Consider the following 24,106-nt stretch of genomic DNA (forward strand, 5'->3'; position numbering starts at 1 on the left):
TTAAACATGGGAGTGGCGAGGGGTGTTTCATGACCTTATAGGCGATTACAGTTTATAGCCAAATTATCTCCTGAATTACATTAACTGAAATCAATGCCTTATAGTAGATGAACAGACTGTTCCATAAAACCTTGGCAGATAAAGCATTAATAAGTGTCAGAGCTGACTTGGTCAATCGAATGATTTGCTGACGCTTCTTTTTACCACAAGTCTGCACTTTCAAGTTTAGTGCCAAAGGTTCACTATATATAGCTGAAGACAGCAAATAGATGGTCTCTTTTTGTGCAGATTTCTAACTAGCTGCCTGCTTCATAAAATCCTCACAGGGGCAGCTTTTTAAGGCAGGAAATTAAAAACATGGTGAAGTTACAGTTACCCAATCCTGGCCTGGAGGACAGGATACCTTCCCACACGGAACTCGAGGTCCTTGAGAAAGAAGAGGCAGACTCCAGACCAAAATGGGACAACAAGGCTCAGTATATGTTGACGTGCGTAGGGTTTTGTGTGGGCTTGGGAAACGTGTGGCGGTTTCCGTATCTCTGCCAGAGCCATGGAGGAGGTATGTCTTTAATACATCTTAACACCGTCTATAAGTTAGGTTTAATTTCTTTCAGGAAACAAATAATAGAATGCTTTGGTTAGAACTGGTCAGTTCTTGTAGAGATAGTGATGGTCATCTCTAGAAGACCGATGGAGGTTATTTCACAGGTTATGAAATCATGTCGCTGACAGGAGAAAAAGGACTGTTTTTATTTTGGGACCCAATCAGTCTTACGCTGTCATATAAGCAGTATGTTTTCTTAATTTAAAACTGATGCTACTTTGCATACATACATACTTACATATATAATATATATTTTAAAATATTAATAAACTACTTGGCAGTATAATTCTGATCATGATCCCAAGAGATCTTTTCATAATAGGGCTTTCAATGTTTTTTGACTGATCTCTGTATTGGCTGTAGTGTCAGTATACATGCAATTTATGATAGCAGGAGCAACAGCATGAAAGTGGTTAACTGTTATTTTAGCTGTCATGTTATTAAGTCATTTAAAATCCACATATACACTATTGACCATATAATTTACTGTGACACCTTGGGGTTCAGGTTAGGACTGAGCGAACATATTATACAAGTTTTGTTTCCCTAATTTGCCATTAATTTTTAAAGATGATCTGAAGCTGAACCATTGCTTAAATATTATATGACAGCATAAATTTCATATCATGACTACTTTCCTTCTCAATCAGTACTATATGTTTAGATATGCCCATTTTCTGCTTCTTCTCTGAGGAAGAATTGCATAACCTGTTGTAGAGGAAAAGCTGAATAGAGACCAAATTTAGGTGTGTTGACAGAGAAACTCATTTGCACATGTTCCTCACATCTACAGCTGTAGAGACTAATTTTGGGCAGTCCAGCAGCAGCCTTCATGTTGACAGCCTGCAAGCTGACAATCTGGGGCCGTTGCATGTAAGCTATGCTTATGTACCAGGAGCTTGTTGTGCCCTCATCAGTTTTCTGAAAGTCTGTTCTGCTCACTATCTACTTGTCATCTGCATTTCACTCCAGGATATGCATAAAAAGTCTTTGTTCCTTTGAGGTGTTTGATCCCGAAGGAAAACTTGTGGCTTACGTTAAATGTACAAAGAGAAATGTTTGAAAATTGCTCTTCCTAGATAGAGTGGGGACCAAGGAAGGCTCTGTGGGGAGTTACTGGCACTTTAACTACAGATTATTCAGTTGACTCATTTAAAAGAGAAGATGCTTTAAATTCTAAGATTTTTCTTCCATGGGCTGGCTTTTAGGGTTTGCAGTGCAAACTGGAGGTCATGTGCAGCACTGCCAGCTTTTGTAACAAAAAAAATCACAAGTCAGACAAGAAAAGTCATAACCGCCTTTCTATGTATGACAATTTCTATTTGAAAAAGTAAATGGATATCTCCAAAATTCATGGCACTCATTGGCTTTTCAGGTTCTTCTACTTACCCTTAGAAAGTAAACACGCCCTGTTTCCCCATGCTGATTTACAGGCACTTTCCTGCTTTTCCACCTAGCTGTCCTTTCCCTCTTGTTCTAGCAGAATGAAATGCAGCTGAAAAAATGAACATCCAAGAAACACAAAGAACTTGGTACGGCTCATGATTTTCTCATTAATGTCATTGAAGAGATATGCATTGCTTCTGTGTGTATACTGGTATATACACTGTCTTCTAGTCCACACATTTCTTTCTCATTATCCTGTGGTTTGTCCCTGCTCAGGAACACTAACAACAGTTATCTTCTGCTTCTTGCATCCCTGGGACTCTCAGATTTTAGGCAGAAGTTGTGAGGCAGCACGCAGCAAGGAAATGACATAGCTGGCTCCGGGATTAGAGTTACTGTACAGATATGTGTCCATGTAGCTGCTTTCCCTATCAATTCTTCTGCAGAACTCCAAAAGCAGTGACTTATTACCAAAACATAACAGTGGGCATCAATGCCATCTCATGGCTTCTTAGAAAGGACTCCTTATGTTCATCACGCTTAAGGATGGAGAGCTGTTGTGCAATCCCCTCCTCTCTCCCTGCTGCACAGTGCTCCTCAGTTTCTTCTGGTAGGTCTAAATCCACCTCACCTCCTGCCACCACTGTTGTCCTCTCATTACAGTTTCTGTTCTTCAACTTCTCCCTTCAATCAGAAAAATAAAAAATAAAAAGCTCTTTGCTGCCTTGTGAAAGAATGGCTTTGAATTAGAACATGTACCTATCAGTATTGTGAAAACAGATCTTGAAGTTCTTATTTTTGAAGATATTTTGGTGTTGAGATGTCTTCTATCTAGTGAGATTTTCTGGTTCCTGCATCTCTAATTCCCATTCAGCTGTGTTCACAGCACCCAGTAGGTGCACCCAGTAGGTTCAGCTCTACATCATCCCTAATTGCATACTCTTCAGTCTTGCTTCAGCTACCTCCAGTTGGAAATCCATGTTTCCTAGACATTTTAGACAAATTTTGCCTTAGTCTTTGCCACTCAGCATGCTGGTCAAGAAGATGAGCTCATTGCTCTGGTGCCTTGGGGATCAGCAACTGGCAGTACGTGAGGGAAAGCAGGAAGAGAAGAAAGAGTGGAGAGATGGGCATGCGGGCAGCAGGACCATGTTTAAAAGCTGTAAAATACATCATTACCACAGGCAAACTAGATTTCAGTATACACACAGTGTAAAAGCTACAGTGTTTGCCTCAGTGTTTTCACTAGCATAATGAGATTGAAACTTCCTCTCAGGTGATAGCTCTCTCTGACATTACACATAGCTTTTGTTTAATCTTTATTGAGCAACATGTCATTTAATCAAATGTTAAACATTTTTGTTTCATCCCTGATGAGCGTTATAAAAAAAAAAAAAGGATGTATATTTAATATTTAAACCATTAATTTAAAATAAATAGTCTTTAAGTCTACAGCTTGCATATATCTCCAGTAAACTTTGCCACTGCATAAGGTAGAACTTTTTCATCTCCATGCATGACATGCTGAATGAAATGATGGCAAAGACATCAGAGTCAATGCAGGATAGCTTCCTCAGTCTGTGTTCCCTTTATGTGAAAGCAATAATATTTTTTCAATTTTAATTTAGAAAATCTTAGATTACACTTAAGCAAAAAATGTGTAATAGCTATGCAGATCTTCAAATACAATGGGTTCTGAAATACAGTACTGAAGCAAGATTAGAATGCCGTATCTCAGCTGTAAGGTCTTCCAACTGGAAAGATTACTCATTGTTTATATACATTTCTACAGGGTTCATCGTAATTATTCAATAGGTGACTATAAGAAAGGCATCCTTTTTCCTTTCTGTGGCTGTGCAAAGGTCATGGAGTCCCTTTATCTGATTGCTCTTCAAAGATGTGTCATGCTTAAAGACTTCTTTTATGACATCTTAATAAAAGTACCTCTAAGTATCCTGAGACCTCAGGAAAACCCTTGAGGTTTATGGAGCACTTGTGGCATGTCCTCTTACCACAGAAGATGGCTTAATTTTAAGAGGTTTGGAGCAATAGATTGTGCTGTGCATTTGGAGAGTTATTGTGCAGGGACAGTGCTATTCCTGGATCTCATTATGTTGGAGAGTGAGGCTTGATGTCTACCCAGACTGCTAGAGTTTTGTGAGAGAAGGTGCACTTTGCAGTTAAGACCTGCAAAAATGGCTCAACCATGAGAAAATGGAGCCCAAAACAGAATGTCAGTCAGACTGCTTTCTACTTAAAAACGAAAAGTTGATACTTTTTTTGTTGTTTGCTTGATTTCAAAAGAAAATGCTTCTAATCCTTCATAGTGAATAGCGTTTCTTAACCATCTTTTTTCCTAATGGAGATGCATCCCTCTTCTTCATCAGGCCACAGTAAGATCTTTAGATCTTTTAGAGACTTGATTAGAAATTCTCTCCCTGGTCAAAGATCTTGTTGCATAAGGAAATAAACAGCCGTTATAGTCCTTTTAACCATGTCTGACGGGGTTCAAGAAGCATTTGGACAACACTCTTAGATATATGGTTTAACTTCTAGGTTGTCCTGTGTGGAGTTAGGAGTTGGACTTGAGGATCCGTGTGAGTCCCTTCCAGCCCAGGATATTCTGTGATTGTGTGAGCCATTGCTGAGGAAGGCCTTTACCAGAGAGAAATGAGATTGCTGTACAGTAGAGGCCTATCCAGCATCCAAAATGGGAGACAAAAATGAAAGGTCAAGATAGAACATGCCTACAAACTTTGTAGGGTCAGGTTTCAGACTCCTAGTAAGTGTCTTGGGCCTCGCCCTTGTCTCATCTTACTGTCATGAAAGTTTCTGGCCAGAGTGAGAGTTCCGGGAGAGCAAGTGTGTGCCAGCCTGACACAAGATAGAACATGGCGTGTTTCTACCTGCTTGAATCTCCATACACGGATAACTAACTTTATCTATGTGAAAAGCCAGAGGCTTTGTGAGTGGATGTTGTCCCACAGACACTCCCATGCAGGAGGAAAGCCACCACCAGGGTGTACAGGGATGGGTCACAACAGTGAGAGGGCACTTATCACATACACTGCAAAAGTCCTGCTATCTGTGAAAGCAAGAGTAAAACAGCTGGGAGAAGTATTACTTACAGGAATGGGGTGGAGTACCAGCAGAGTACAAGCCCTTTGAAGCCAAATCTGCGTGCATTGCGTGTCTGATCAGATGAAGAAAGGCCCTTAAGTGCTCACCAGATCATGTTCCAGCACAGCTAAGCAGGTCCTTACAGACAAAATGGGTCAGACGGTGAAGTACATTAAGCCTTTTGCATCATTACCAAGGGCTCTGGGTAGTAGTTCTATTACCTCCGTTCTAGGGCAGAAGCTAAACCACCATCCTCCATTCCTTTCTGGCATTACAAAATGTCTGCTTTCCTCTGAAATGAGAGAGAACCAGTCAGAGGCACCTATATCTAACAGGTAGCTGCACCCCACTAATGCAAGGACCTTGTTGCAAGGAATTCACGGTCTCTGGGGAAGGGAAGGGAAGCTGAGATGTGCAAAGTGGGGAAGAAAACAAATGGGAAACTGTCCTGCTTGGTGACGATGTCCATGTAATCCATCTCCCGAGGTGATATACTGACACAAAAGAAATGGAAGAAGAGTCAGTAGAGTTGAAAGTTCAACAAACTTCTCTACAAATAGCAGTTCATATTGAGTCCTTCAGTTTTTCACTAACGAAAACTATGCCCTGAGTCATATTCTTCTGGATCTCCTTTGAAACCTCTCCACTTTGTCAGTCTGTATTTTTACAGTGATAGACAATTTTTAATGCATGCAAGATGAGATACACTGATTTTGAAGTATTTTAGACTTTTAGTAATACTTTTCTGTGGTGCTAAATGAAATGCTCTAAAGAAGTCTGGGAATATCATGTCCATAAAATTATCTTCTGCAACTAGATTCAAAATATGTATTTTTTAGTGTATCAGTGGTTAGTCATTCAGATGTGTAACCTGAGCATTTTCAAAGTGCTCAGCATTTTGAATAGCATTTTATGAGTTTAAATGTCGGTACCAATAGCAATTAGCAAATATTTAAAATGTCAGTGAAAGACAGGTGAGTAACTAGAATAACTTGAGTTCCATAGGAGTGGAAGCAAAAAAAAGCAATAAAGCACATCTGGCTGATTTCAGTATAATAGTGACCACTTGAAACAACAATGTTGTTTTTAGCAGACTTCATTAAAGCACACAAAAAAATAAGACTTTGCAGTATGGATCGTTTCTAAAACTCTGGTGTATATGACATTATGAGGATACCCAATGAAACAGATGAGCACACACTTCCAAACACTAAACTGCCTTGAATTGAAAACTATAGTTTCCATTCTTCAACTCTCCTCTGTCACTTTCTATCTGATTTTCATTGCATTCATGAGGAAAAAGTCAGTAAGTACCCAAACCTGAACAGTTCACACAGTGTTTTGCATTTTTTGATGTACTTAAGTTATTTACAGTCTATGTTTAGGAAGGTGAAGATGGAATGACAGATAACCACAATTTTAATAAGTCACAGTTTTCAAGCATTTGACTCTGCACTTTGGTATTCTGGTGTGGTGTTATATGTTATCTCCAAGTCTGAGGAAGACTTTAATAAGGAAAAAATGAATTGAAAATATTTGTCCTATACTAACCAGCCTTGTCATGCTTAACAAGATTTGAACCCTGAACTTCAGCTCTCTCCTACCAAAACATAAAAACTGTTTAACTCAGCTGTCAGGAAGAGTTACTGGTCATTTTATGGAGACAGCCTTACTGAGACTGGCACCCAGCCCCAGGCTCCTGACTAATCTTTCCAGGCATCTTGCTTAGTTCATTCAACTACTTCATATAATTTCTATGATTCACAATTATAAAACCATAAACTTTCACAGAAAAAAAAATGGAAGTCATGCCAGGAAAGAAATAATATGTCCTCCATTGCCAATCCAAAGGTAGCTCCTTTGGAGTTTACCCTTGGGACTGTATAATAATGATTTATGTTTGCCACTTGGAAAAAATAAGAATTCCCACCTGAAAGCACATACGTAATGAAGTTTCCTGCATGGACAATCAGTCAAAAGCATTGTTTAGAAGTTGGAGAAGGGTTTCCACAAGTATGCCTACAATTCAGCCACTGTTTAAAAAGCCAGCAGAACTGAAGTTTGTACTTTATTGTAGTATTTCACTGACAGGAAACATTTTTTCTTATCCATTACAGGAGCCTTCATGATCCCTTTCCTGATTTTGTTGATTCTGGAGGGTATCCCCCTGCTTCATCTTGAGTTCGCCATTGGCCAAAGGCTGAGGAAGGGCAGTGTGGGAGTCTGGAGTTCCATCCACCCTACCCTGAAAGGTGTTGGTAAGTCTGAAGAGAATATAAAAAAAAAACATGAGAAAGCACTTGTCTCTGAACTGATAACCTTAAGAGCACAACTTCAGAATTTTACTCTGGTGTGCCATAAAAGATGCCAAGATCTGTTACTTATCCTTTCTCACTAGCTCTCCATCTGATAGGTCAGACTAATAAAGCACTATGAAAATTTTGTGTCCATGTTCCCAGATACTGTGGGTCCAGTTAAAACCTTTCCCTAATTTGACACCAATTTCAGACTTCAGAGAGATTGTCATTTGCTATGACAATTTACTGTTTTTACCAGTAGGATGAACAATCAAGTGTGCCAAAAAGTTGTTCTGCAACATTTCTATGGATAGCTAATAGTTAAATCTTCCTAAAATTGGTCTGTCAGACTCCAACTCCATGTAAGGTTACTTTCTTCCGTCTGAGAGAAGTACCACACTAAAAGTCATGGAGACAGAATATGCTTCTTCACATCTGTATTAAACTCCTGGGTATTCAAATATTCCATCTAACAATGCAGTAAAAGCTGCTTCATGCACACAACACTAAAAATCCCACAGAAGGGAAACACTTCTTCACTGTGTGGGTGACTGAGTGCTGGCACAGGCTGCCCAGAGAGGTTTCAGAGACTCCAGCCTAGAAGATCTCCAAAAGCCACCTGGACGTGTCCCTGGGCAGCCCGCTCTGGGTGTCCCTGCTGGAGCAGGGGTTGGAGCAGATGACCTCCAGAGGCCCCTGCCAACCTCAGCCGTTCTGTGAGTCTGTGATCACCAGACACCTGAAAGGGAAGAAACACAGCCAGTTAAGATTGCTGATGGCATCAACTGTGTCTGTAAATCAGTTACAAAAGATATTGCTCGTGGAATTTTTCAAACTTCTTTGGAGCCCAAGAGCCCTCAGGACCTAATCATTAGCATTTAGTCTCTGCCAGAGAAGTCACCAGAGGTTACTTGGGAGCAAGTGGAGGAGGAGAAATACTGGCTCAAATCTCACAGCTTTCCACATACTGTGCCTCCTGACTGCCATACATCCCCTACAAGAAAGATTAGCCACACACCTCTGCTGACCTTTGCAGTGACATTGTGGAAGGGGGAGACAATCTGGGTCACGTTTAGGCAAAATCCCAAGTTAGTTGAGCTTTACATATACCCAGCATCCTGAACTCCCTAAATATCAGAGGGCAAGACTGTGAACAGGATTGTGTAGTGTCTGTAAGGAGTTAGTCCACCCATAAAGTTGGCTCCTACGTGGGCATCAGCTTCAGTCCCAGAGTAGTTTTATGTGGCATACCTATATAAGAATAACCTGCCCAGCATTTAGGTAACAAATTCACAGTGATAAAGACTACATCCAAAAGAAGTGGTGGAGAACAGAGGGGAAAAGCTATAAAGCATGGAATTAGAATGGTGAGGAGGGAAGGAAATTGCCAAGGACGAAAACCATAAGGCTCCTACCATGATGCACACTTGTTCCCAGAGCTGGGATGTGAGCCCAGTTTCCCCATTTAGTGACTGCACTCCACTCTGTGCATAGGGTGTTAATTCTGGCCTTAGAGTTCCTTCCTTGAAGCATTAACTTCATTTATTGGTGTGTTTTGGAGAGGTAAAGGAGTAAAAGCATGTTTCTTTGTACTGACAGTCTGAAGACAGGAATTATTTTCACATCCTTGAAATTAAATTTGTTGTAACTGCTTTAGTATTCTTATATCTGGTTGGACTGATCTTCGTTTGTTTTAATTATTATTTTCTCTCTCTTTTTTTTTTTTTTCTATTTACTATGTTTTGATATGTCTTTATTAAAGAGTGCTGAAATTTATATTGTATTCTCTTTTTTTTTTCCCCAGGCATAGCAGCAATGCTTGTATCTTTCCTAGTGGGTTTATATTACAATACTATCATTGCCTGGGTAATGTGGTATTTCTTCAACTCCTTCCAAGAGCCCCTGCCTTGGAGCAGCTGTCCTCTCAATGCCAGCAGAACAGGTATATTTTATGAAATATTGTACTTAGTTGCATAACACATTTCTTTGTTTCTAGCAACTAGAATAATTGAAACTCTTTCTGTAAGACAACAGTAAGGCAGACTAGTTTCTTTAGGAACAATGTGCTATTTTAATATTTGCGTTTTTTAAAAATGCATTCTCTGTAAAGTATGATGAATATTTAACCTTTGAAGCAAAAATGGACTTTTTAAATATGAAACTTCTGAGCTGAAGCCATTGGAACAATTTTGACAGATGTGTTTACATAAAGGATATTCACAAAACAGAAGTCTAGCATAAACATTAACGTTTTCCTGATTTAGACAATGTTTCTTCATAACTAACATATGCCAGCCTGAGTGACACATTGTCTAATAGCACTTCCATGTTTCTTATGAGAGTTATCAGTGCTAGTGATAAAGATTCATGTTTACTCACAGAAGTCTTTTAACCAGGAGTAAAATGGATAATATGCTATATGTATTGGTTTAAAATGGTTCTGAGAGTTTCACGGCTACCTGAGAGTCTTGAAACAGTATCTGCATATTGTAGTCACGTTTGAGCATTCCAGTCCACTTGAGAAGAAAATAATGGAAATTATTTATAAAAATATGAGAGGGAATGTAAAGCTTTCGGCTACACCAGTGAGGGATGCCAGACACTGCCTTTCATCCACACAAGGGCAATAAACAGCAGTCCCTGTTTGTTCCCTCCCACCTCTTCTCCAACAGCCCTTTAATAGCATATTTAAAAGAAAACGAAAAACTGCACAAAACTGTATGGAGCAGGTTGTTCCCATGGGTCAGGGAGCGGCTCCTGGGAGCCGTGCTCCTCTCCTCCCAGCATCAGGACAGCAACACTTCGCGTAAGGGCAGGCCAGGGCAGAATACTGCATGGGTCAGCACCTTGCAGGCAGCTGAGAATCCAACCTGAGCTTACAAGACCTTGAACGATGCCCCACAAAACAGGAAGGCAAAGAAAATATTGCTGATCGGAGCAAGGAGGTGAAGAGTCGTCTGGCTGCGGGAGGCTGTGGGCAGGAGCACAGGCTCCACCAGGCAGGACACAACAGGGAGTATATTAAAAGCCCAATGCTGTGGTTTTTTTTTCTTTGTTTGTTTGTTTGTTTTTATTTCTGTTTGAGATAAGGTGGGAACAGTGCACAACCATTGAAAAACATCTGCCTAGCTACTTTTCCTCTACTTAAAAAAAAATAAATCCATTCAATAGACATATATGTGGAAAAAACTCAGAAGTCCTCTCCACATTCTCCTTGGCTCAAGAGGATTCTAACCTTTTTGTAGGAAAAAAAGAAAAATTGTACAGAAAGAAGAAGAGTCTTTGAGTGAGCCTCAAATAATTTATCTGCATTATCTGAATTGATAGGAATAACAATATCATCTGTTTCCTTCTTAAAAATATTATTTAGGAACGTTGTTTAACATTTTCTCATTTTCTCATTAACTCTTTTTTTTTCTGTGAAACCAGCCTCTAGGGATCTGAAATCTGCCAAGAACAAATTCATTGGCATTATGTAATACAATTTTGAACAGCAGTGTTTATTTTTTAACTTGATTTTTCAAGCAAATAGAATACATAAGGAATTACAATTATTTTGTGTTTACAGATTACGTAGAAGAGTGTGCCAAGAGCTCCCCTGTGGATTATTTCTGGTACAGAGAAACATTAAACACTTCCAATTCTATTGCGGATTCAGGCACTATACAGTGGTGGCTTTTGTTGTGTTTAACGTGTGCATGGGGAGTACTGTACGTGTGCACAATCAGAGGCATTGAAACAACAGGAAAGGTACTCTACTTTGTTTTATACAAAACAGATGATATGCTGTTGTAATTCCTTATTCATACAGACCCAATCATGCTGTAGAAACTGCCTGTTTCTTGGGTGAAAGCATGTCTAAAACTTCAGGTGTCATCACTGGGGACAATTTTTGGAGAATGAAGCTGGATGAAATGGAATTTGATTTGGTGTAATTTGGTTAGATTTATGTGAACATTGGTGTGAGCAGGTCAGCTTCCTTGTCCTTACAGATCTTAGCAGAACACTCTTTAATTATTAGTACCTAACATTAACATTAGCCTTTAACACAGGATCAAGGTACTCGTCTTTCTGCTATGACTATTCACTTCAAAATATAAATGTACAGATTTACTTGGGTTTGTGCTAGTCCTTAATACTCTCTGCACAAGTAACCAATGTTCTGCTGTCCAGAGATGCCCTAAGATCCCATCCTTGCATTGGCAGCAACCTGATATCAGGGTGTAGATTATTCTCCATGCTGCTTTTGAATGATCTGAGTTGAATTTCAGCAATGACAATTCGTCTTAAGTAGAGCACAATGACTGTAAAATTATTGTCAAAATATACTCACATACAGTTTCTCCTGAGCATAGTTTTCTGTAGTATGCTGATTGCAACTCATTTGAAACTCGCCATTATTTGTTAATAACAATTTCTTGTTCATTACCCTCTCTTCTTCCCTTTGGTGCTTTGTTTATTAAAGTGTTCCGTTGTATTTAACTGTTGTATTACATGCTCCTTGTGCAGGCCGTGTATGTAACATCAACTCTTCCGTACCTTGTGCTCACCATTTTTCTAATCCGTGGCTTGACACTGAAGGGATCAGTCAATGGGATTGTGTATCTCTTCACTCCCAACGTAAGTCACAGCCCATCCCTTACTGAAACATGATGTAGCTCTCTCTGTAATTAACAACTGAGTAAAAATTAATCCTCTCCAGCGGTGTTTTTCTAACTGTCCCTCAGACATCTTTAAAACCTTGATTCTGACAGGTGAATCTTTCTTTGCATTGGATATAAAATACTCATATGTACACATACTTTCTCTCTCCCCACGATCAGCATCTGTTATAAAAGATGCAAGCATCATTGCGGAGGGATGCAAAGTAGTTCTCACAAGGGAGCTCGCTTTCTTTTCCTGAGGTGTTGTGTATTCTAGCTACGGACCAGTTATGCTAACTGTAGAGCACCTGTCACAGAGCTGGGAAGAGAACCCATCTAGTCAATATGGCTATATGGACAAAAGACCTAGGAGAATGTTTTAACAATACAACAGCTTTTAAGCAAAATTTAAAGAGTTTTCACCTTCCATGAGCAGACCTCTGAGTGGTCATTGCTAATGCTAAATAATAAAAAGCTTTTCTGGAAACAGGCATGGCAACTGGCAGCTATGGAAAGTAATTTGTTTATCAATTTTCAAAATACTTGCAGAAACCCTACAGGTTTTCTTTTTGAAAAAAAAGTTTGCCAAAAGTGCTGACATTTTGTTTTTAACACTCTTCAAAAATGGTAAGTTCTGCATGGCTAATGTTCTTGTTTTAATTATTGTTTCAAATTCTTCATATTCAGTCTAAATAGCGATGATATATAATCTTAAAGCTGTATGTCTGATACCTCAGGTTACTGAGCTGGCTAACCCAGTGACGTGGCTGGACGCGGGTGCTCAAGTGTTTTACTCTTTCTCCCTGGCCTTTGGAGGCCTCATTTCATTCTCCAGTTACAACTCTGTTCAGTAAGTATCCAGGCAAAAAACAAATTTTATATGAATATTTCATTCTTTCAAATGAAGCCTGTCCATTCCTGCCCCGTCATTACTCAGTAATTATCTGAGATGGGGACACCATCCCCTCAAACAGGTTAGACACAGCTCATGTTGCTGATCCTAGCTCTCATGAGCCAAGATTTCAGGTCCCAGCACTGGCTGGCTTCCTGCAGAAAGATGGCATGGGTCAGGTTGGAAAGAAGGAGCCTGGCTACCTGCCACCAGGAGCTTCCTGAGCAGGGCTGCTCAGCGCGTGGTGTTGCCGCCTGACTCCACACTGTTGGAGAAGGGTGATGTTACATGCATTTCAAAGCAGTTTGCAGACTGTGGCTTAAATATTTGGTTTAAGAGATTGGAAGATATATCTAGGTATTTTAAAATTCATTTTCAGTTGCTTCCTTTATGTATGTGATGAGGGCAGGAAAGAGATGGAGTACCAACTCCCTTTGCCCAGGACTGACCCAACTAGCAAATTACAATGTAGTGTTGTATTATACCTCACAAAATTTTGGCACAGCCACCTATCCCTTCAGCATTCTCCTTTTGAACGATAAACTGTGTGGCATTCTCTGAGCCTAATATTATTGACAAATGTCTCCAAATTAAGTTTCAGATATCTAGTTTGGTCCCATTCATAACAAGGTGGAGCTTGAGCATCTCACCTTCTCTAAGAGAAAGAAATATTTTAATCAAGCCTGCCATTGACAATCTCATGTTACAGTGGAAAAACTGACAACAGAGGACAGCAAAAAAAAAATCAATTCAATGCCCTCCACCCCTTATAAATGTACTTGCAAAACTATGAATCAGGAAAGGTCACAGTGTCACAAGTCTTTGTTGGCTTTCTCTCAAAGGTGATTATAAAATTATACATGACAACACCAAATTACCCTGAATAGTCTTGCCTTGCCCAAGAGAAATACAATATCTAGAGCTTTACAGCCTTCTAATAAAACCATTAACTAATTTCATATTGATTTTTTATCTTCTCTCTCAGATGAAAGTCTCTTTCTGGCTCTGCGGTTTTTCCATCTCTGCACAGATAGTTTGGCAAGAAATGTCTGCAGCAAAAAAAGTCTCTACAAGGCAGTTTAGCTTTCTCAATGGAATAGACAGCCTGTCTGACCTTGCCAGCATAACCTTCCCATAGTATTTCCAAAGGGTGGGGGCATTTTGAGCCATCTTTTGTCCAACAGTCAAACAAAACTGTTCCTAAATACTCTTGGCTACTACAGCTTTACAGTACCATGTTTTCGTGGTACTTCACAGTTTTATGGAAGCTTTTGTACACTTTGTCCTCTTGACTGAGTTCAAACCCAAATCTTTCACCCTGCAGCAGAATAGCCCAGCTGCTAAGATACAGCCTATGCCAATAGGTGTGAGAACACATGCATTCCAGGCGCAAAAACGAGACATACTTTTTTTGCCTGTTTTACTTTGCGTAAGACTGTGAAAAAAAATGAGGCAATTATTCCTTATGCATAGGATTATTTGAGAAGATAAAAAAAAAAAAAGAAAAAAAGAAAAAAAAAAAGGAAAAGCATAGCTATTAAATTGCTTCAGGCACCAAGTTTTAATTCACTGAATCTTAACAGCTGTACTTGAATATTGTTAGAGGGCATATTGATGTACCTATGCATCTGTAGACTACTTTTTTGTTAGTCTTGGTAGCCAGTTTTTAGTATTTATTTTGTGAATGTGCTTGAAATCCATTGTTTCTTCTCTGAATTGCAGCAACAACTGTGAGAAAGATGCTGTGATTATCTCAGTGATCAATGGTTTCACATCTGTCTATGCAGCAACTGTCATATACTCCATCATTGGATTCAGAGCCACAGAAAGATACGATGACTGTTTTGACAAGTAAGTTATCAAAAAAAAAAAAACAGAATATACATATGTTTGTTTGGCTGAGGCAGTTCTCTTAGTTTGATGATAATGCTTTTGTCATTTCTGAACAATTACAGCTCCTGACCCACATGGTATCAGACCACCCATTACTCCAGAAAATCAAAATCACCCCACATGAGGTGAAAATTGTTTGTGCCACTTTATTTCCTACATAGATGTCGCATAAGCAACCATATTTTACATTATTCCCTGGCGTTTCCAAAAGTAATAGGGGAGGAGGAGGACATTCCATATTTGAATGGGTTTTGTAGTTGTTGTTGTTTTCCTGAAACAGTTATTTCAAGTATAACTGCAGTTTATGTACAATTTCTACCAACATAAAGGCAGATTCAGTTCATGATGTATTATTTCATTAAAATGTGCTAGAGTATCTATAGTTTCAGTGTGAAATGAAATAACACAGAATACTGGCTTCATCTGGATTACAGGGTGGACACTTCAGGTACTGCTAGTGATTCTGCATACTACATGGAGAAATTACCCAGTAATTAATCTTCTCATTTTAATTCATTTAATTAATTCCTACCACCTACTGGAAAATTGTCTAGAAACTTTACTAGAAACTGCAGAAATCACAATAATCTCTGCCTGCTGAGCTGAGGTATGGCGTGAACGCAGTATATGCTGTGTCAGCCTTGTGTTTAGGTTGCCTCCTGCAGAGATTAAATGCTTGGGTGTCACAGAGGTGCCTAATTTTAACAGAGCAGTTCAGACTCCCTTCTCACCTGGGCTGCCAAACCCTGCAAATTCCTGTCTAGTTCCTCCTTACTCAGCTGAGAAAGTCCACGATAGGAAACTTCAGGCACCTTACACGTCCCCAGAAGCTCCCCAGTCTGAACTGCTGAGTGTTTCCCTTTGCAGTGCAAATGGGGGCACCCAGCTGCTGCACAGGCCCCCGAGGGCCCGATCCATTTAGCCATGGTCTGTGTCTTGAAGGACAGCATCGGGCTGACCTTAGAAGAAGAAAGAAAGAATTGCACTTGCACAAAACTGCTGGACTTCCCAATTTTATAATCCGAACCTGAGCAACAGAAGCATTGTTTCCTTTGAATCTTCTTTGTAAAAGACATTGTGTTCTTAACAACATGAGGATCAAAATGAATCCTGATGCTGCTTACAAATAAACAATTTCAAAGTACTTGTATTTCACTTTTACAGAAATATTCTCACCTTGATGAATGCATTTGACTTGCCAGAAGGCAATGTAACCCAAGATAACTTTGAACAAATGCAGCAGTTATGCAACATGACTAATCCGGAAATTTTTGCAAGCCTTAAGTTTGAAACCTGTGATCTGAAAACTTTCTTGAATGATGTAAGTTGTACACCCTAGCTCATATCAATACCATCAATATTGTAGAAACTATAACAACATTTTTATTTTTTAATTGACTAATGTTTTTCATTACGAGCGTGGGGGTTGTTTTGTTTGTTTGTTTATATATTACCAGTGATTTTGGCCTTCTTAGAATGCCCTAAGAATTACTTCTGTTTATGCCATATAATATCATTTTGCTTTTGAGGAGATAAGCAGTTTAATTCATGTGATAAGTACTGGCAACATGTCAGAAAAGAACCTGGTTGCAGCTTTGGTGGGAAAGAGAATAGGATTAGAACAGGGGGAGAGACTCTCAGAGTGAAGCAAACCCTGCCCTGATCAGTACAGGTGTGCCACGACACAGGAAGGATGAACCTTGACACTGGGGTAAAAAAATGGTACAAGAAGGGTTTGTGACTAAATCCATATACCTCGGATTTTATATTTTTTAAAACATATATGTATACTTATATATATGTTAAAAAGGTGGGGAATTACAGGTCAATACAGGTGTCTATAAAATCTGGAGGACTGGAAACCTTGGCTCAGCCACTTCAGACGGGACAGCCCGTTCTGGTACCTCACAAGGCATTACACACAGCAGGGAGCAGACACACAGCAGATTCAGACTTGCTGCCAAGCTGGCATCCAGAGTCCTGAAACTTTGATTTTACAGGCTAAGCAGTATTGTCACATCTTTTCTATTGCAAGCATCATGAATATATTGAAAAATGAAATCATAACTCAAAGTGTCTTCTGGCACACGTGATGTACAAACTACTCTCTTACCACTATTAAACCTTTTTTTGGTTTATATAAGTCTTTGGCATCTTGTCATTGCTATCATTTTCCACCACAGTCTCACTTAGTGGTAGTGCTTTATGGATGGCAGAAGTATGCTAGGATAAACAGGCAGTCAAGGGTAAAATGGTATCACACAGCTTTTTCGCTTTCAGTTCCATGAAATAGGATTTGTATTATAATTACAGTAAATACATTGCTGCATTGGGAGGTCTTTGTGGAAAGAAAAATCATAATTATTGTGGTGTGGTGTAGTATACACCAACTCTAGTGAATACAGATGTAAAATTAAAGTCTGTGTGAGTTAGTGAGCCTAATTTTTGGAGCTTCTGAAATCTTCCACAGGGAGTTGAAGGAACTGGCTTAGCCTTTATTGTCTTCACTGAAGCTATCACCAAGATGCCTGTCTCACCTTTGTGGTCCATCCTCTTCTTCATCATGCTATTCTGTTTGGGTTTGTCATCTATGTTTGGAAACATGGAAGGTGTGCTTGTACCTTTACAAGATCTTAATGTTATACCCCCTAAATGGCCTAAGGAACTCGTTACAGGTAAGTGCTTTATCAGAGACAAGTGATGTCCACTCCCACCTCTTCAATGAGTAGTTTATACGCTACAAAAGGCAGTATTAATTACATGGAATTATGGCAAGTTTGTCCTAAAATTCATAAGATCATAGAAGTGTTTGGGTTGGAAGGGACCCTAAAGATATCTTGTTCCAACCCCCCTGCCATGGGCAGGGACACCTCCCACCAGACCAGGTTGCCCAAAGCCCCATCCAGCCTGGCCTTGAACACTTCCAGGGGTGGGGCATCCACAGCTTCTCTGGGCAACCTGTGCCAGTGCTTCACCACCCTCCGAGTGAAGAATTTCCTCCTAACATCTAATCTCCCCTCTTTTAGTTTAAAACCATTCCTCTTTGTCCTATCACTGTCTGAGCAACAAATCAGTCTCCATCTTTTTATAAGCCCCCTTTAAGTACTGAAAGGCTGCAATGAGATCTACCCGGAGCCTTCTCTTCTGTAGGCTGAACATCCAAAACTCTCTCAGCCTCTTTTCACAGGAGAGGTGCTCCAGCCTTGTGGCCCTCCTCTGGACCCGCTCTAACAGCCCCACATCATTCTTGTGTTGGGGGCCCCACACCTGGACGCAGCACTCCAAGTGAGGCCTCACAAGGGCAGAGCAGAGGGTGACAATCCCCTCCCTCCACCTGCTGGCTGCTCCTCTGTTGATGCAGCCCAGGACACAGTTGGCCTTCTGGGCTGCAAGCATGCATTGCTGGCTCATGTCGAGCTTTTTGTCCACCAGAACCCCCAAGTCCTTCTCTGCAGGGCTGCTCTCAATGAGTTCTTCTCCCAGTCTGTACTCATGTCTGGGATTGCCCCAACCCAGGTGCAGCACCTTGCTCTTGGCCTTGTTGAGCCTCATTAGAGTCACATGGGCCCACTTCTCAAGCTTGTCCAAGTCCCTCTGGATGGCATCCCTTCCTTCTGTTGTATCAACCACACCACTCAGCTTGGTGTCACCTGCAAACTTGCTGAAGGTGCACTCGATCCCACTGTCTGTGTCACTGATAAAGATATTAAACAGTACCAGTCCCAGGACAGACTCTTGAGGGAAACCAATCGTCATGGGCCTCCACCTGAACATAGAGCCATTGACCACCACTCTCTGTGTGCAGCCATCTAGCCAGTTCCTTATCCACTGACGTGCATTTTCCTCTGGCAAGCTTTCTGCAAGGCAAGGTAGCTCCGCAGCAGCAACAGAGGCTGCCCTGATTGCCTGAACATGGCTGCAATGCTCTGAGACAAGCAAATCAGTACACTTGAGGAGCTCAGAAGTCTGCCCAGTTTCACTTGGTTTTGTTCAGATGTTTGGTTTTGGTTTTGTGTTTTGTTGTTGTTTGTTTGCTTGTTTTTTGTTTTTTTTTTTCTGTGTCTAAACTTGCTGCTGTTTTCTGTTGTTTTGTCTTTCACAGGTCTCATCTGTGCAGGGTCCTACTTGATAGCTTTTATTTTTGTCCTGGAGTCTGGTAATTACTGGCTGAGTTTGTTCGACAGTTTTGCTGGCTCTATTCCTTTGCTAATAATTGCATTTTGTGAGATGTTTTCCGTTGTCTACATTTACGGAATAGACAGGTATGAAAGACAAGTTAAACATCACTAGAAAATAGTGTGTAAATAGAGTGGTTGTCTAGCTGCATTCTTGCTACAACTTAATGCACACCATTTCTGTTAGAGAAATTTCTGGAATTATGCAACTAGTTTAGGGTGGCTTATATGATTTAGGTTTCTAAAATAGATCTCAACAAGAAAAAAGATGATTTGTTAAGGATTTGGTGAGGATTTTTTTTTGTACATGAAAGCTTTCTACTTTTCTCTTAATACGTTGTGACAGATAATGCTCTATAACAACCAGCTGAAATAAACACATCCCTAAGATACTGCAAGAAAATATTAAGCATTACCAAGTGTCCTAGAGTAAAATAATATGAATGCAAATAATTTATTTTTAAAATAAGCTTTGTTATATATGTATTTGCAACAATTATATAAATGTCACTATATCTCACTTACATTGTAAATATGATGGCATTTATAACAAACTCTCTTCAGAATAATTGCATGAAGTATGTAATTAGCAGAAGCAAAGTACAAGCACACCGAGCTAAAAGCTTAAAACACAGGTCTGTTCCAGGAATGTTTAAAATGAGTGCCAGATGATGTTGTGCAAAGCAGGCATCCTCATGCTGGTTGCAGATATTGTTTTACAACAGGATGCAAATCCCAGGCTACTGAGATATGATCCTGTTGTGTTCAGGACTTTATCTATTTTGGCAGTGAGTAATTACCCTAACAACTTTTTAGAGATGTAATAAATCCAATTTCTCCATCCTTCCATTCATAATTAATATGAAAATACTGTGGGGACCTTCAAGTACCTGTAGGTCCTGCTTGAGTCTGTGCCAGCCCTCTGGCTGTGCAGCTCTTGGCAATGGGGAGAAGGACCTCTGATCCCTGTTCCCATATTTACAGTTTGATACCTGGGGTAAATTAGGCGAGCACAGGGAGCACCCTGGTGAAAGAAGGCTTATATTAATTTGGTGAGGACAGAAAAGTCTCCTTTGATCACTTTTCCTTTCTCTTAAAATCTCAGAACACTTTACACAGACAAACTAAAACTATTCCCAGGATATAAACATGGGTCTAGGCCACCGTGGGACTGATTCAGATAGGAGCTTCAATGCCAGCCTTTAATGTCCCTGGCCACTACATGTCCCTGCAGATGGTACCTGGGTTTCCTGTAGAGTGGTTGGAGGCAGTGGGGCACTTCAGAGGGCTGGCAAAGGGCACCGGCATGCTGGTGGGAAAAGTGAGGACAGGAGATGTTCTCAGCTTGTCAGAGCTGCCCCAAGGTGGTGTTACCTGCTCCAGAGGAGTGTCCATGATCTTTTTCTCAAAATCTGAAAAAGGGCCACTGGTAAAATGGCGGCTCTCCTGGCAGAAGGAGATCTCGCAGTTTATCCATGACACTTTCATGTGAGGTACACATGGACTAAGGGCAGGTACTGGAACATGGGGCTCTACTTTCCCCACCTCAAATTCTTGTCTGCCACGTCCTGCCCATTCTCTCCTGCCTCCGAAGTCTCAGGTCGCCCACAGGATGTGGCCCTGCCTTGGCAGGAGCAGCGGAGGATGCTCTCTCTGCTTCTCCCACAACTGGCAGACAGAGCAGAGCACTCCCCACAGAGGGACGGAGGGTGTATATTCAGGGAAAGGAAGGAATCTCCTCTAGCTCAATGCTGCGTGGCTGGTGTTCACCACCTTCGCACGGCTGCCGGGAGGTGCAGCACAGCATGCTGCCTCCCCAGGGCTTGCCCATGGGACTGCATCCTGGCTGGCAATTTAGGCAGATCTATATTTCATTCTGAATTTGTAATTAGATCCAAACTGAAAAAGCAAGCCTCTTTGGTTATGTTGACTAATTCGGCTTTTGTGCATGCCCAAGGGAGACCATATGTACCTAGGGAACTGTAAGGTAAAACAACAATAGAAGCCCTAAACTGCCAAACTAGTTTTTATTTAAGCAGTGTGTGTATGTAGCATTTGTAGGGGTCATAAACTAGGTTCAGGACCTGTGTGGATGATATCACCTGCAATGCAGAGTTGGATTCTTCCTGTGGAGACATTTTTGTCCCATTTTTCATGGTGCACTCCGTGCTTAACCTAAATTACACATTTCTAGGAGTCCTTAATGAGCCAGGCATTAAGTTAAATACTACTTCAGTAGTCAGCCTGAGAAAACTGGTAGAAAACCAAATTAAACAAACATTATTTATAGAATCTAATTTTTAAAATTACTCCAATTTGCTTTTTAATATTGTGTCAATTCTTTTAACTGATGCAGATCTGAGATGCTTACAAAAAAATCCTGAAACACTGCAACATATTATAGGGAAACTCTGTCTACACTGGTTCTTTCTTGCTGGAACTACTTCGTGTATACCTCACAGAATTCTTGAAGAAAGTACATTTCTGAAAATAATTTTCCTGACTCACCCTTGGGAGCTACGAGTTAGAAACTTTTAGCATGGTTACAGCAATATCTGCCTAAATTCGCACTGCTTGGGCTTACCTCCTGATGTCATTGCCAGTCCTGACTCACACGGCCCAAGGCAAAGTCCGAGGAAGCACAGCTAGGTGTCATTTGAACTTTCCTGCTTCTGAGCAGGCAGCCTTTGATCCTTTCCCGTTTTTATGGCTCTGAACTTCCTGTTTTCGTTCCTAGGTTTAACAAGGATATTGAGTTCATGATTGGACACAAGCCCAATATCTTCTGGCAGGTTACCTGGAGAGTTATCAGCCCTCTCATTATGTTAGTTATCTTCTTCTTCTATTTTGTGGTGAAGGTCAATGAAGAACTGCTCTACAGTGTCTGGGATCCTAACTATGTAAGTATATAAAACCAAATCATTTATTTAGAATTACTGGATATATTCTTCTTTAATTCCAGAGTCATAGTTATATTAACCTCTCACCTGAAACAGGTTTCAGGTAAAAAAAAAAAAAAAACAAAAAACAAAAACAACAACAACAACAAAAACCTTGTTACAATACATAAAGCAATAATAAAAAAGTAACACTTAGAAAAATAAGTCCTAAATTCAGCTGTATTGCCTACAGTTGATACACAGCGACATCTGAGCAGCTTTTCTAAATTGGGTAAAGCCCAAACATTAATCTAGTTGTTAGGTAAGACTGGAACAGGACCACTTAAACAGACGTCGGTTCCATGGTAGGGGTTATAGAAGAGCTGGAAATGCCACAGCCTTTCTGTGTTGACAAAGGACCAAGTCTGTGAAGCCATTTTGATATTGCATGTGTTTCCGTGTGCATTTAAGATCACAGAACTGAAGTAGTGCTGGTTACTCACTGCTGACAGAAGAAATTAATATTCTCCTACCCAGATTTCTTCTTCGCTCTTCCAAATATACTTGCATTATTTGAATTATAATTAGGGTGATAAATTACCTACTTTTCCTTTCCTCCCCTTGAAGAATAATAAGCTGTATGTGGTACTGGGGAGGGCATAACAAGATAAAGGAAAGGGGGGGACACCATCATTTTCCCCAGGACCTCATCTCTTCCTTGACTTTCTGGCTCTGCTTTTTTGCAATCTGGCCTTATAAAAGTCAGCATTCTTGGTGCAAAACCAGACATACAGCACGTTCAGTTTGTGAAGATCAACTTTTATTTTCATAAGACAGAGACGGAGAGAAAGGAAGATGGGGAAACGGAGCTGCTCTCTCCTCTCCCCCCTCCACCAGCTCCATTCCTTAAAACCCCATCAGCACTCCCACACCCTGCTCTCAGCCTGCCTGCCCACGGGCTATTTGGCCACCAAGCCCTGATGTCCCTCCAGCAGCCCCTGCTCCTCACCGTATTTCTTCTCCCCATTGCTTCTAAGGAAAAAATAAATCCCAAATGGCCGAGACTGCAAACCCTTGAGCTGGAAGCTGCTCTGGAAGCAGCAAATGGCTGTACCCTGTGGCTAGCTGCTGCTGTGGTTCCATTTCTGTTCTAGTAAAATACTGAACGAGTGCACGCTCTTGGGTATATTCTCCACATGGTTTCATACAGCTTGTTCATTTGTTCTTTCAGGAAGACTTCCCGAAAACACAGAAGGTTGGATATCCCAATTGGGTGTATGCTATTATTGTAATACTTGCCGGCGTGCCTAGTTTGGTCATCCCTGCCTTTGCCATCTACAAAGCCATCAGAAATTGCTGTCAGAAGAAAAAAGATCGCACAGGCCTTATAGGCTCCACGTCTGAGACTTCTGTCAATGGAAACTTAAAGAATTCAGCATAAAGCTCTGCAAAAATGTGGAAGAACACCTTGTTAGTGAAGAAAGGAAAAAAGATTTTCTTTAAGAATCCAGAATTAATTTTATTGCCATAAAAGGATTACTCTGTGCTGTTTCCAGGTAAAGATTTGTTCTCTTAACAATGCAATGCTCTGTGAAGAGGTAATAGCTTGGATCCTGGAAGCAAAATGACCACCTTTGCAAGTGATGGGGGCACCAGGCCAAATCCTTTGTCTTGCCTCTGGTTTTGAAGCCAGCTTGTTCGAAACTGTCTTGGAGGTCTCTGTCTGTGGATGCACTGCGCTTGGCAAGCCATAAGTGACTCTTCCATGTCCGATCATTCTGGTTGGGTTACCAATCTGACGGGTAATTTTATACTGACTTCTCTTGCACCTTAAATTGTTTTTACTTTACATGCCACTGTGTTGCACAAAGCCACTGATATTATGTCTCATACAGAAGTTGAAAATATTTAATAAAAAACATTTCTAAGTATGGAAATGACAGTTTGATTTGTGTTTTATTTATATATATATATATTATTAATTGCCTATGATGTCCAAGCACACAGGCACTCACATACCTACCTTGACATTGTTTTGTGCTTCACATTTCCGTGTGGCGCAGGGGAGGTAAGTCAGCAGTCCCATTCCTTACGTGGTCTTCGGAGAGAGAAAGGAGCACCACAGAGAGAGTGGTCAAGCATTGGAACAGGCTGCCCAGGGAAGTGGTGGAGTCTCCATCCCTGGAGGTGTTTAAGAGACATGAGGACATGGCACTA

At 40.6% G+C, this 24,106-nt stretch overlaps 1 protein-coding gene across 1 annotated transcript; it reads left to right on the forward strand.

The window, feature by feature from the left end:
* On the forward strand, positions 1–23,826 carry LOC308191068 (sodium-dependent neutral amino acid transporter B(0)AT1). The gene is made up of 12 exons (XM_080583057.1): positions 1–559; positions 7,228–7,368; positions 9,212–9,349; positions 10,976–11,157; positions 11,917–12,027; positions 12,788–12,900; positions 14,665–14,793; positions 16,000–16,156; positions 17,306–17,510; positions 18,938–19,097; positions 21,748–21,910; positions 23,121–23,826. The coding sequence occupies exons 1-12, from the start codon at positions 358–360 to the stop codon at positions 23,328–23,330; spliced, it is 1,911 nt and encodes a 636-aa protein (XP_080439183.1). The 5' UTR covers positions 1–357; the 3' UTR covers positions 23,331–23,826.
* Positions 23,827–24,106: the final 280 nt, after the last annotated feature.

Source organism: Anser brachyrhynchus, assembly GCF_964034855.1.
Source record: "Anser brachyrhynchus genome assembly, chromosome: 2".
NCBI lineage: Eukaryota > Metazoa > Chordata > Aves > Anseriformes > Anatidae > Anser > Anser brachyrhynchus.

Coding starts and splice junctions, on each gene's coding strand:
- LOC308191068 (XM_080583057.1), top strand. CDS start 358: ATGGTGAAGTTACAGTTACCCAATCCTGGCCTGGAGGACAGGATACCT. Junction 9,350..10,975: donor TCTCAATGCCAGCAGAACAG/GTATATTTTATG, acceptor TTGTGTTTACAG/ATTACGTAGAAGAGTGTGCC. Junction 19,098..21,747: donor TACATTTACGGAATAGACAG/GTATGAAAGACA, acceptor TTTCGTTCCTAG/GTTTAACAAGGATATTGAGT.